At 41.8% G+C, this 15,345-nt stretch overlaps 1 protein-coding gene across 3 annotated transcripts in view; it reads left to right on the forward strand.

Moving 5' to 3' along the window:
- The first annotated feature begins 550 nt into the window (after positions 1–550).
- Positions 551–15,345, forward strand: part of aass (aminoadipate-semialdehyde synthase) — a 64,956-nt gene continuing 50,161 nt past the window's right edge. Inside the window, exons 1-3 of one of the 3 annotated variants that reach the window (XM_072434921.1) lie at positions 551–691; positions 2,438–2,669; positions 4,963–5,139. In XM_072434921.1, coding sequence (XP_072291022.1) covers positions 2,451–2,669; positions 4,963–5,139 — 396 coding nt within the window. In that variant the 5' untranslated portion in view covers positions 551–691; positions 2,438–2,450. Of the gene's footprint in view, positions 692–2,404; positions 2,670–4,962; positions 5,140–15,345 lie in introns of all 3 variants that reach the window. The other 2 variants (XM_072434918.1, XM_072434920.1) reach the window with 2 other exon arrangements.

Raw genomic sequence — 15,345 nt, forward strand, 5'->3', positions numbered from 1 at the left:
AAAAAAAGCACAAAAATAATTAAAATCTTAACATTTTCATACGTCATCAATACGTCACAAAAAACTATTTACAGGCTCATCATACACTGCGCATGCGCCAAACATTCTTAGCCACTTGTAACGGGTCTGTGTGAACCAAGCAGCATGTCGTTTACCCAAAAGACTCACCGAGCATCTTTTCCTCAAGTAAAGCAAAGTTGCTACTTGTTGTTAGCATTCTAAAGCTACATTTTATTGACTTTTTTTTAAATAATAATATACAGTCAATGACGCTGAGTGAGACCGCCCGCCCCCTACAGACGCAGCACTCACCAAACCAAACACACCTCAAATTCCTTCTGCCGGATGCTCCGCTTTTTTAATCTTCAAAGTAAACGTAGCACTGGTTTCATTGCACCTGAAATGACAGTTTCTTGTAAGCTGTGTAAACAAATACGAAACAACTATTGAGATTTACTTGTTAAAACACTTTAGCGGAATGTATTACCCAAATAAACCCACAAACAAAGTGAGTTCAGTCGTATTTTGAAAAGCTTTCCCAGAAGTGTGCTGGGTAAGCGTCTTGCCTGCGTTCTTCCCGCACGCGTCTGCTCACTTCAGCTCAGGGTGACTCTGCCGCTGTGGTCAGGACAAAACTTACTTCACGTTGTCCTCCTCGGGGTCGGTGAGGTCAACACACAGCGATTACAAGGTGCGTGTTTATGTGTTTATGTGTTGTGTGTGTTGTTACGCCTCACAGTCTGCTGTTCCATGTGCGAGGGCCGGTGAGGGACACTTGAGTCGCGTATTTACAAAGTTCTGCTACATCCGCGAGTTGAGCAGGCGACGTGCGGACTGCAATGACTTTACACGTCTGTTTACACGTCTGTGCGTTTGACCATCAAGTAATCTATCTTCTATGTCGACAGGGAATGCCATCTAGCCTCTTGTCAATGTGCACATGTTTTTAACCTATTAAAGGTGCATTACGTAACTTTTCTGGTGATATTGTGTCTTCATGGAGACATTGCAATACCTAGAATGTTAAATAGTATAGACTTTGGCTTAGACAAACTTTATTCAGCCACTCAATGGAAATGACTTGGCATTAAACAGATCTATCTCCAAGGAGACAAGGTGGTGACGCCATCAGCCCAAGTTACAGATCAGATCTGTGGAGAGGCGAAACCGTAAGAATGTGTGCCTTTCAAGGTATTGCTAAGCAGTATAACGAATGTAATTCAATACAATGCAACAGATATAAGTTTAATGCTGTACTGTGGAACGTTCCAGGCAAGGCATCAGCGTCGTCATGGAGACGAGCTGGTTGCAACCTTAAAAAAAGTTCCATTGTATACCTTTTTAAAATCATAGTTGCCAGGTTTTAACCAAAAAATAAAGTGTAAGCAACAAGTTAAACTAGTTAAACTGTGGCAAAAGGAGACAAAAGTGGGTAAGCTAAATAGATAAACACACAGTCAACTCTGCTAGCCACAGAGCAAGACCGTTTGTTGCCTTTTCAAACATACTATTTAGTCAATATTGTGCTATAAAATGGCTTCTAATATATAGTACAGACCAAAAGTTTAGACACATGAAAATTGTAGATTCACACTGAAGGCATCAAAACTATGAATTAACACATGTGGAATTATATACTTAAAGTGTGAAAATATGTCTTATATTCTAGGTTCTTCAAAGTAGAACCACTCTTGGCATTCTCTTGATGAGCTTCAAGAGGTCGTCACCTGAAATGGTCTTAACTCAGTCTTGAAGGAGTTCCCAGATATGCTTAGCACTTGTTGGCCCTTTTGCCTTCACTCTGTGGTGTGCGTACACACTTTTGGTCTGTACTGTAGAGTTAGGAGGACTGACCGTATGAAATCCACTAGTTGGCTAATGTCAATGTGTCGAGAGTAGAAGTTATGATGGTGTTTGTCAGTAATGGCTTGACCTGTGTCCTAATGTGTTGTTTGCACAGTTACATTTGTTTCAGGTCAAGTTGTTTAACGCAGCGCTCTCCCAAAAGCAAACCTGCCCTCTGATCTCCTGAGCAGGTTAAAAAAAACTATTGTTCACACGGCTCTGGCCCCCCACGAATCAAAGTCCATCTGAAGTAAAAAAGTTTGATCAGTCATTCTCAAACTTTGTGGAACCACATCACAAACATATTTGAATTTGAATAAAATATATATAGCAGGACTAAAATTGAGCTGCACTCGTATTAGAGCATCACTTCATCCGTCTCAAGAAAGATGAGCAGTGTGTTTCTTTTTTCTTTCTTTCAGTAATTCCACCCCTACTCAAATCAGCAGTTATATTGTCATTTATCATTCTGTTTTTTTACAGTGTATTTGACTCAGTGTAACTTGGATCAACAACCCTCACGTTTACCATTTAATTCCATACTTTAATTTGATTTCAGCAGCACACGGCTGTATGTGTCTGTCCTGAGCAGGGAAGAGTCAGCCATGTTGAGAGCGCTGCGTCACCGAGGCCGTGGGACGCCGAGCTTCTTCGCGGTTCAGCGCCGCTATGAGCACCACAGAGCAGTCATGGCCATCCGTCGAGAAGACATCAACCCCTGGGAGAGGAGAGCCCCGCTGGCCCCCCGACACGTGAAGGAGCTCACCCACGCTGGAGTCAAAGTCCTGGTGCAGCCCTCCAACCGCAGGGCCATACATGAGAAAGTAAGGAGTAGTCTCTGTCCTTGACTTCTTGTGTCGCATTTTGGGAAACGAGTCGTCAGTTAGAAGAATGTCAGACATGCGTTTGACTGTGTACTCGTTTGAAATCGACAGGGATGTCAAATTTGTGTGAGCCACGCAATTCCTGTCTGAAAATCAAATGTATAATGTAAAGGGGTTTCGCTTATCTGAATTTACAAAAAGTGTGTAATAATTAGTAATTGTAACTATAAAGTTTTGGCGCTGATGCAAAATGATGTCTCTCAGCCGCTGTGACCAGTCGTAGATGGCAGAGTGGTCTGATTCCTCTGCATGTAAACTTTGTGACCATATTGGACCTTTTATTTACTGGTGCATTGTACCTTAGGAACGCATAATATATATAAGTATATAAATAAATACAGGTCGTGTATTGTCCAATGCCTGTTACTGTTTATAGTGATGCAGAAAAAACAATTGGGCAAAACTGCACACACTTATTGTGCTTTATCTCCTATATTTTGTAAATATAGTTAGTATATTTTTTCTATTTTACTGTACGATAGGGACACGCGCTGGAATAGTTTTTTAATTCAACTGTTTTTGACTTTTTTCGGCTGGATTTGAGCGTTTTTTCGTTGCGTTCGTTGTGTTGTTGTGATGTGAGCTAGCTCCGAGCGAGCCCACCAGCCCCCCCCCGCGCCCTCCGGCCGCGCTAAAGTACGGCGTGTCGTCGGTACACGTTTATATACACGTTTATATGAAAGAGGAACTTCACGAACGATCGGGACACGCACTGGAATCGCTTTAAATTAACTTGTTTTGACTTTATTCGGCTGGATTGAGTGTTTTCGTCGTGTCGTGGCGATGTGTCTTGGCTCTGAGTCCCCCGGCTCCGGCCCCGCCCCCCGGCTCCGGCTCCGGCCCCGCCCCCCGGCCGGCGCCGTACCGCGTTTCCACAAAGGAAGAACTGATGAAACTGCGGAGAACAGTCGTCTTACCCGGAGATCGTCACGTTATCCCGTCGCAATACTGACCTAACCTAATACTGATGTGCAATTCTGTCGTATGTGCAATTGCTGTTGGAATTCATGTGCAATTACTGTGAAATTCATGTGCAGTCTATGTGCTGTCGTGACACATATTCATGTGCAATTACCGTCGGGATCACATGCAATGGTATTTATTTATTTATTTGTCTATGGGAGTTTTTATTTATTTATAGGAGATCTTCTACTGAAAGTGTTTTTCAGACTTCCTATAAGTGATCTGTTCTTCTGTATCTACCTCTGTATCTACCTGCGTTGCACCAATGAAATTTCCCCATGTGGGACAATAAAGGAATATCTTATCTTATCTTATTTGATACAGATTGAAAAATAACTAAAAATACTGCTATATCATTTTTGATATTTTCCAAAATGCCATCATTCAAGTCTTCAAGTTTTAAAATGTTACCCGTTTACCATTGCATCTTCATCTCCAAGAAAATACAACCAAAATATGTTGGGTGCTTTAAATCATTTAGAAATTAACTTGATTCACATTTATTGTTGAGTTGCTAAAGGTTTGAAAATACATTGCACTGTAATATAATTGACAATCACAACAATTTACATTTTTTCCAATTGTAAATTACAATATTGATCTAAAACTGCTTAATAATCAAGACTGGTTCATTGACTTGCAGCAGAATGTATGTTTTGAAGAGAACCCAACATGTATCAGCTGGAGTTTCAACTAATCACAAAAACGCAGGGATGTGGGCGGAGATCAGGGGTATGTGAAAACAGCCTCAGTTACATTTATACATTAATTTATTTCAAAAGGACAGTGCATGTTAATGAACATACAGTATAAATATGCCAGAAATAGCCTCTTGGCTACCTTCCATTTGTCGTCCCTGATTCTGTCCCTGGCAGGTCAGGACAGAAACGACATAGAACACATACACAGCACAATGTTCAATACACGTGACGGCTGCAGGACAATACAGGGGTCATCAAATATGCAGTAATCAAGTAATCAAGCAAAATACAACTTTGCGTAAACACTGTGGTAACAAGAGTATAAAAGCCCATTGATTTAGCATAATATTTCCCCTTCAAATGTAATAATAATCAAATAAATTCACAAAGTTAAAATAAGTTACATCAAAGAAGGAGACAAAATGCAGCATTGCCATCACGAAATATACAAACTGATTTAGCCCAATGAGTTTTATACTTCCCAGAACAAGGTCCACATTACCACTCATGGACAGAATGTGGAAAGCTGCTCACTTAAATGCTTTCTGGTGTAACGTGTCGTGTTTCAGTACTACGCAAAGGCTGGGGCCACTGTTCAAGAGGATATTTCTGAGGCATCGCTCATAGTCGGAGTGAAGAGGATGTCAGAGGATGTGGTGATGCCCAAGAAGACCTACGCGTTCTTCTCCCACACCATCAAAGCTCAGGAGCCCAACATGAGTCTCCTGGAGGATCTGTTAAAGAAGGTACGAAGTGCATCAAAGGAAAAGTATGAAAACTATTTTACAAAAAAAAATTGATATATAAAAAAAAAAGGTTAAAAAAAAGCCTGCAAGTGGTGATCTGAGGGACTCTAAATAGATGTCCTTTTATTTATTCGACCATGTCTTGGTTTTCTTCAGGATATGCATTAAATCAATCGTCAACTTTTCTGTTCATATGCCAATGTAATAAACAGTATTTGAAACAGAAACTAATTGTACAATAGCAAACGCATACATTTGAGCAAAACAAACTTATGTGTTGCAAAGAAACAAGTGTTAAAATGTATAACTTTTTATTTTAACCCCCTATTTGTTCACATGTAAGTCACCCTTATGAAAAAGTTACATTACAAATAATAAACTTTTGTGCTTTTCATTCATAATTTTTTTACCGCTTGTTCCCGTTAGGCTCCAGTCACTTGCGACCCCTATTTCCGTGACTTTGGGCTTTAGGGGGGTTCACCCGGGACAGGGGCCAGCTTGTCGCAGGGTTAAGACAGAGACACACAGACAAACATTCACTCTCACACTCACTCTCACATTCACTCTCACACTCACTCTCACTCTCACATTCACTCTCACATTCACTCTCACATTCACTCTCACATTCACTCTCACATTCACTCTCACATTCACTCTCACATTCACTCTCACACTCACTCTCACATTCACTCTCACATTCACTCTCACACTCACTCTCACATTCACTCTCACATTCACTCTCACACTCACTCACTCTCACACTCACTCTCACATTCACTCTCACATTCACTCTCACACTCACTCTCACATTCACTCTCACACTCACTCTCACATTCACTCTCACACTCACTCTCACACTCACTCTCACATTCACTCTCACATTCACTCTCAACATTCACTCTCACATTCACTCTCACATTCACTCTCAACATTCACTCTCACGTTCACTCTCACACTCACTCTCACATTCACTCTCACATTCACTCTCACATTCACTCTCACATTCACTCTCACACTCACTCTAACATTCACTCCCACATTCACTCTCAACATTCACTCTCAACATTCACTCTCACACTCACTCTCAACACTCACTCTAACACTCACTCTAACATTCACTCACTCTCACATTCACTCTCACATTCACTCACTCTCACATTCACTCTCACACTCACTCACTCTATCATTCACTCACTCTCACATTTACTCTCACATTCACTCACTCTAACATTCACTCACTCTCACATTCACTCTCACATTCACTCTCACATTCACTCTCACATTCACTCTCACACTCACTCACATTCACTCACTCTCACATTCACTCACTCTCACATTCACTCTCACATTCACTCTCACATTCACTCTCACATTCACTCTCACATTCACTCTCACACTCACTCTCACATTCACTCACTCTCACATTCACTCTCACACTCACTCTCACACTCACTCTCACATTCACTCTCACACTCACTCTCACATTTACTCTCACATTCACTCACTCTAACATTCACTCACTCTAACATTCACTCACTCTAACATTCACTCACTCTAACATTCACTCACTCTAACATTCACTCTCACATTCACTCTCACATTCACTCTCACATTCACTCTCACATTCACTCTCACACTCACTCACATTCACTCACTCTCACATTCACTCACTCTCACATTCACTCACTCTCACATTCACTCTCACACTCACTCACTCTCACTCACTCTCACATTCACTCTCACATTTACTCTCACATTCACTCTCACATTCACTCTCACATTCACTCACTCTCACATTCACTCACTCTCACATTCACTCACTCTCACATTCACATTCACTCTCAACATTCACTCTCACACTCACTCTCACATTCACTCTCAACATTCACTCTCAACATTCACTCTCAACATTCACTCTCAACACTCACTCTCAACACTCACTCTCAACACTCACACTCACTCTCACACTCACTCTCACACTCACTCTCACACTCACTCTCACACTCACTCTCACATTCACTCACTCTCACATTCACTCTCACACTCACACTCACCCTCACACTCACTCTCACATTTACTCTCACATTTACTCACTCTCACATTCACTCTCACACTCACTCTAACATTCACTCACTCTCACATTTACTCTCACATTCACTCACTCTAACATTCACTCACTCTCACATTCACTCTCACATTCACTCTCACATTCACTCTCACACTCACTCACATTCACTCACTCTCACATTCACTCACTCTCACATTTACTCTCACATTCGCTCACTCTAACATTCACTCACTCTCACATTCACTCTCACATTCACTCTCACATTCACTCTCACATTCACTCTCACACTCACTCACATTCACTCACTCTCACATTCACTCACTCTCACATTCACTCTCACATTCACTCACTCTCACATTCACTCTCACATTCACTCTCACATTTACTCTCACATTTACTCTCACATTCACTCACTCTCACATTCACTCACTCTCACATTCACTCACTCTCACATTCACTCTCACACTCACATTCACTCTCAACATTCACTCTCAACATTCACTCTCACATTCACTCTCAACATTCACTCTCACACTCACATTCACTCTCACATTCACTCTCACATTCACTCTCAACATTCACTCTCACATTCACTCTCACATTCACTCTCACATTCACATTCACTCTCACACTCACTCTAACATTCACTCTAACATTCACTCTCACATTCACTCTCACATTCACTCTCACATTCACTCTCACATTCACTCTCACGTTCACTCTCATGTTCACTCTCACACTCACTCTCACATTCACTCTCACATTCACTCTCACATTCACTCTCACATTCACTCTCACATTCACTCTCACATTCACTGTCAACATTCACTCTCACATTCACTGTCAACATTCACTCTCACATTCACTCACTCTCACATTCACTCACTCTCACATTCACTCACTCTCACATTCACTCACTCTCACATTCACTCACTCTCACATTCACTCTCACACTCACATTCACTCTCACATTCACTCTCAACATTCACTCTCAACATTCACTCTCAACATTCACTCTCACATTCACTCTCACACTCACATTCACTCTCACATTCACTCTCACACTCACTCTCACATTCACTCTCACATTCACTCTCAACATTCACTCTCAACATTCACTCTCACATTCACTCTCAACATTCACTCTAACATTCACTCTAACATTCACTCTCACATTCACTCTCACATTCACTCTCACACTCACTCTCACATTCACTCTCACATTCACTCTCACATTCACTCTCAACATTCACTCTCACATTCACTCTCAACATTCACTCTCAACATTCACTCTCAACACTCACACTCACTCTCACACTCACTCTAACATTCACTCTCACATTCACTCACTCTCACATTCACTCTCACACTCACTCTCACACTCACTCTCACATTCACTCTCACACTCACTCTCACATTTACTCTCACATTCACTCACTCTAACATTCACTCACTCTCACATTCACTCACTCTAACATTCACTCACTCTAACATTCACTCACTCTAACATTCACTCACTCTCACTTTCACTCACTCTCACTTTCACTCACTCTCACATTCACTCTCACATTCACTCTCACATTCACTCTCACATTTACTCTCACATTCACTCTCACATTCACTCTCACATTCACTCTCACATTCACTCACTCTCACATTCACTCACTCTCACATTCACTCACTCTCACATTCACATTCACTCTCACATTCACTCTCACATTCACTCTCACATTCACTCTCACATTCACTCACTCTCACATTCACTCACTCTCACATTCACTCACTCTCACATTCACATTCACTCTCAACATTCACTCTCAACATTCACTCTCAACATTCACTCTCAACACTCACTCTCAACACTCACACTCACTCTCACACTCAGTCTCACATTCACTCTCACATTCACTCTCACACTCACTCACATTCACTCACTCTCACATTCACTCACTCTCACATTCACTCACTCTCACATTCACTCTCACACTCTCTCACTCACTCTCACATTCACTCTCACATTTACTCTCACATTCACTCTCACATTCACTCTCACATTCACTCTCACATTCACTCACTCTCACATTCACTCACTCTCACATTCACTCACTCTCACATTCACATTCACTCTCACATTCACTCTCACATTCACTCTCACATTCACTCTCACATTCACTCACTCTCACATTCACTCACTCTCACATTCACTCACTCTCACATTCACATTCACTCTCAACATTCACTCTCAACATTCACTCTCAACATTCACTCTCAACACTCACTCTCAACACTCACACTCACTCTCACACTCAGTCTCACACTCACTCTCACATTCACTCACTCTCACATTCACTCACTCTCACATTCACTCTCACATTTACTCACTCTCACATTCACTCACTCTCACATTCACTCACTCTCACATTCACTCACTCTCACATTCACTCTCACATTCACTCTCACATTCACTCTCACATTCACTCTCACATTCACTCACTCTCACATTCACTCACTCTCACATTCACTCACTCTCACATTCACTCTCACATTCACTCTCACATTTACTCTCACATTCACTCACTCTCACATTCACTCACTCTCACATTCACTCTCACATTCACTCACTCTCACATTCACTCACTCTCACATTCACTCTCACACTCACACTCACTCTCACGTTCACTCTCACATTCACTCTCACATTCACTCTCACATTCACTCTCACATTCACTCTCACACTCACTCTCACACTCACTCTCACATTCACTCTCAACATTCACACTCACTCTCACACTCACTCTAACACTCACTCTAACATTCACTCACTCTAACATTCACTCTCACATTCACTCACTCTCACGCTCACATTCACTCACTCTAACATTCACTCACTCTAACATTCACTCACTCTAACATTCACTCACTCTCACATTCACTCTCACATTCACTCTCACATTCACTCTCACATTCACTCTCACATTTACTCTCACATTCACTCTCACATTCACTCTGACATTCACTCACTCTCACATTCACTCACTCTCACATTCACTCTCACATTCACTCTCACACTCACATTCACTCTCACATTCACTCTCAACATTCACTCTCACATTCACTCTCACACTCACATTCACTCTCACATTCACTCTCACACTCACTCTCACATTCACTCTCAACATTCACTCTCAACATTCACTCTCACATTCACTCTCACATTCACTCTCACACTCACTCTAACATTCACTCTCACATTCACTCTCACATTCACTCTCACACTCACTCTCACACTCACTCTCATGTTCACTCTCACATTCACTCTCACATTCACTCTCACACTCACTCTCACATTCACTCTCACATTCACTCTCACATTCACTCTCACATTCACTCTCAACATTCACTCTCAACATTCACTCTCAACATTCACTCTCACATTCACTCACTCTCACATTCACTCTCACATTCACTCTCACACTCACTCTCACATTCACTCTCACACTCACTCTCACATTTACTCTCACATTCACTCACTCTAACATTCACTCACTCTAACATTCACTCACTCTAACATTCACTCACTCTAACATTCACTCACTCTAACATTCACTCTCACATTCACTCTCACATTCACTCTCACACTCACTCACATTCACTCACTTTCACATTCACTCACTCTCACATTCACTCTCACACTCACTCTCACATTCACTCTCACATTTACTCACATTCACTCTCACATTCACTCAATCTCACATTCACTCACTCTCACATTCACATTCACTCTCACATTCACATTCACTCTCACATTCACTCTCAACATTCACTCTCACATTCACTCTCACACTCACTCTCACATTCACTCTAACATTCACTCTCAACATTCACTCTCACATTCACTCTCAACATTCACTCTCAACATTCACTCTCAACATTCACACTCACTCTCACACTCACTCTCACACTCACTCTCACATTCACTCTCACACTCACTCTCACACTCACTCTCACACTCACTCTCACATTTACTCTCACATTTACTCACTCTCACATTCACTCACTCTCACATTCACTCTCACACTCACTCTCACATTCACTCACTCTCACATTCACTCTCACATTCACTCTCACTCTCACATTCACTCTCACATTCACTCTCACATTCACTCTCACTCTTACATTCACTCACTCTTACATTCACTCACTCTCACATTCACTCACTCTCACATTCACTCACTCTCACATTCACTCACTCTCACATTCACTCACTCACATTCACTCACTCTCACATTCACTCACTCTCACATTCACTCACTCTCACATTCACTCACTCTCACATTTACTCTCACATTCACTCTCACATTCACTCACTCTCACATTCACTCACTCTCACATTCACTCACTCTCACATTCACTCACTCTCACATTCACTCACTCTCACATTCACTCACTCTCACATTCACTCACTCTCACATTCACTCACTCTCACATTCACTCACTCTCACATTCACTCACTCTCACATTCACTCACTCTCACATTTACTCTCACATTCACTCTCACATTCACTCTCACATTTACTCTCACATTCACTCACTATCACATTCACTCTCACATTCACTCACTCTCACATTCACTCACTCTCACATTCACTCACTCTCACATTCACTCACTCTCACATTCACTCACTCTCACATTTACTCACTCTCACATTCACTCACACTCACATTCACTCTCACATTCACTCACTCTCACATTCACTCTCACATTCACTCACTCTCACATTTACTCTCACATTTACTCTCACATTCACTCACTCTCACATTCACTCTCACACTCACTCTAACATTCACTCCCACATTCACTCTCAACATTCACTCTCACACTCACTCTCAACACTCACTCTAACACTCACTCTAACATTCACTCACTCTCACATTCACTCTCACATTCACTCACTCTCACATTCACTCTCACACTCACTCACTCTAACATTCACTCACTCTCACATTCACTCTCACATTCACTCACTCTCACATTTACTCTCACATTCACTCACTCTAACATTCACTCACTCTCACATTCACTCTCACATTCACTCTCACACTCACTCACATTCACTCACTCTCACATTCACTCACTCTCACATTCACTCACTCTCACATTCACTCTCACACTCACTCTCACATTCACTCTCACATTTACTCTCACATTCACTCTCACATTCACTCTCACATTCACTCACTCTCACATTCACTCACTCTCACATTCACTCTCACACTCACATTCACTCTCACATTCACTCTCAACATTCACTCTCACACTCACATTCACTCTCACATTCACTCTCACATTCACTCTCACATTCACTCTCACATTCACTCTCACATTCACTCTCACATTCACTCTCACATTCACTCTCACGTTCACTCTCACGTTCACTCTCACGTTCACTCTCACGCTCACTCTCACACTCACTCTCACACTCACATTCACTCTCACATTCACTCTCACATTCACTCACTCTCACATTCACTCACTCTCACATTCACTCACTCTCACATTCACTCACTCTCACATTCACTCACTCTCACATTCACTCACTCTCACATTCACTCTCACACTCACATTCACTCTCACATTCACTCTCACATTCACTCTCAACATTCACTCTCAACATTCACTCTCAACATTCACACTCACTCTCACATTCACTCTCACATTCACTCTCACATTCACTCTCAACATTCACTCTCAACATTCACTCTCACATTCACTCTCACATTCACTCTCACACTCACTCTAACATTCACTCTCACATTCACTCTCACATTCACTCTCACACTCACTCTCACATTCACTCTCACATTCACTCTCACATTCACTCTCAACATTCACTCTCACATTCACTCTCAACATTCACTCTCAACATTCACTCTCAACATTCACTCTCAACACTCACACTCACTCTCACACTCACTCTAACATTCACTCTCACATTCACTCACTCTCACATTCACTCTCACACTCACTCTCACACTCAATCTCACATTCACTCTCACACTCACTCTCACATTTACTCTCACATTCACTCACTCTAACATTCACTCACTCTAACATTCACTCTCACATTTACTCTCACATTCACTCTCACATTCACTCTCACATTCACTCACTCTCACATTCACTCACTCTCACATTCACTCTCAACATTCACTCTCACATTCACTCTCACACTCACACTCACTCAACATTCACTCTCAACATTCACTCTCAACATTCACTCTCAACATTCACTCTCAACATTCACTCTCAACATTCACTCTCAACACTCACTCTCAACACTCACTCTCAACACTCACTCTCACACTCACTCTAACATTCACTCTCACATTCACTCACTCTCACATTCACTCTCACATTTACTCTCACATTTACTCACTCTCACATTCACTCACTCTCACATTCACTCACTCTCACATTCACTCACATTCACTCTCACATTCACTCACTCTCACATTCACTCTCACATTCACTCTCACATTCACTCTCACATTCACTCTCACATTCACTCTCACATTCACTCACTCTCACATTCACTCACTCTCACATTCACTCACTCTCACATTCACTCTCACATTCACTCACTCTCACATTTACTCTCACATTCACTCTCACATTTACTCTCACATTCACTCACTCTCACATTCACTCTCACATTCACTCACTCTCACATTCACTCACTCTCACATTCACTCACTCTCACATTCATTCACTCTCACATTCACTCTCACACTCACTCTCACACTCACTCTCACATTCACTCTCACGTTCACTCTCACGTTCACTCTCACATTCACTCTCACATTCACTCTCACATTCACTCTCACATTCACTCTCACATTCACTCTCACATTCACTCTCACACTCACTCTCACACTCACTCTCACACTCACTCTCACAATTCACTCTCAACATTCACTCTCACACTCACTCTAAAACTCACTCTAACATTCACTCGCTCTCACATTCACTCTCACATTCACTCACTCTCACATTCACTCACACTCACGCTCACATTCACTCACTCTAACATTCACTCACTCTAACATTCACTCACTCTCACATTCACTCTCACATTCACTCACTCTAACATTCACTCACTCTCACATTCACTCTCACATTCACTCTCACATTCACTCTCACATTCACTCTCACATTTACTCTCACATTCACTCTGACATTCACTCTGACATTCACTCACTCTCACATTCACTCACTCTCACATTCACTCACTCTCACATTCACTCTCACACTCACATTCACTCTCACACTCACATTCACTCTCACATTCACTCTCAACATTCACTCTCACATTCACTCTCACACTCACTCTCATGTTCACTCTCACATTCACTCTCACATTCACTCTCACACTCACTCTCACATTCACTCTCACATTCACTCTCACATTCACTCACTCTCACATTCACTCTCACACTCACATTCACTCTCACACTCACATTCACTCTCACATTCACTCTCAACATTCACTCTCACATTCACTCTCACACTCACTCTCATGTTCACTCTCACATTCACTCTCACATTCACTCTCACACTCACTCTCACATTCACTCTCACATTCACTCTCACATTCACTCTCACATTCACTCTCAACATTCACTCTCAACATTCACTCTCAACATTCACTCTCAACATTCACTCTCAACACTCACACTCACTCTCACACTCACTCTAACATTCACTCTCACATTCACTCACTCTCACATTCACTCTCACACTCACTCTCACACTCACTCTCACACTCACTCTCACATTTACTCTCACATTCACTCACTCTAACATTCACTCACTCTAACATTCACTCACTCTAACATTCACTCACTCTAACATTCACTCTCACACTCACTCACTCTCACTCATTCTCACATTCACTCTCACATTTACTCTCACATTCACTCTCACATTCACTCTCACATTCACTCACTCTCACATTCACTCACTCTCACATTCACATTCACTCTCAACATTCACTCTCACATTCACTCTCACACTCACTCTCAACATTCACTCTCAACATTCACTCTCAACATTCACTCTCAACATTCACTCTCAACAT

Source organism: Eucyclogobius newberryi, unplaced genomic scaffold, assembly GCF_026437365.1.
Source record: "Eucyclogobius newberryi isolate DKJ021-1_F unplaced genomic scaffold, fEucNew1.0.hap1 SCAF_7, whole genome shotgun sequence".
Classification (NCBI taxonomy): Eukaryota; Metazoa; Chordata; class Actinopteri; order Gobiiformes; family Gobiidae; genus Eucyclogobius; species Eucyclogobius newberryi.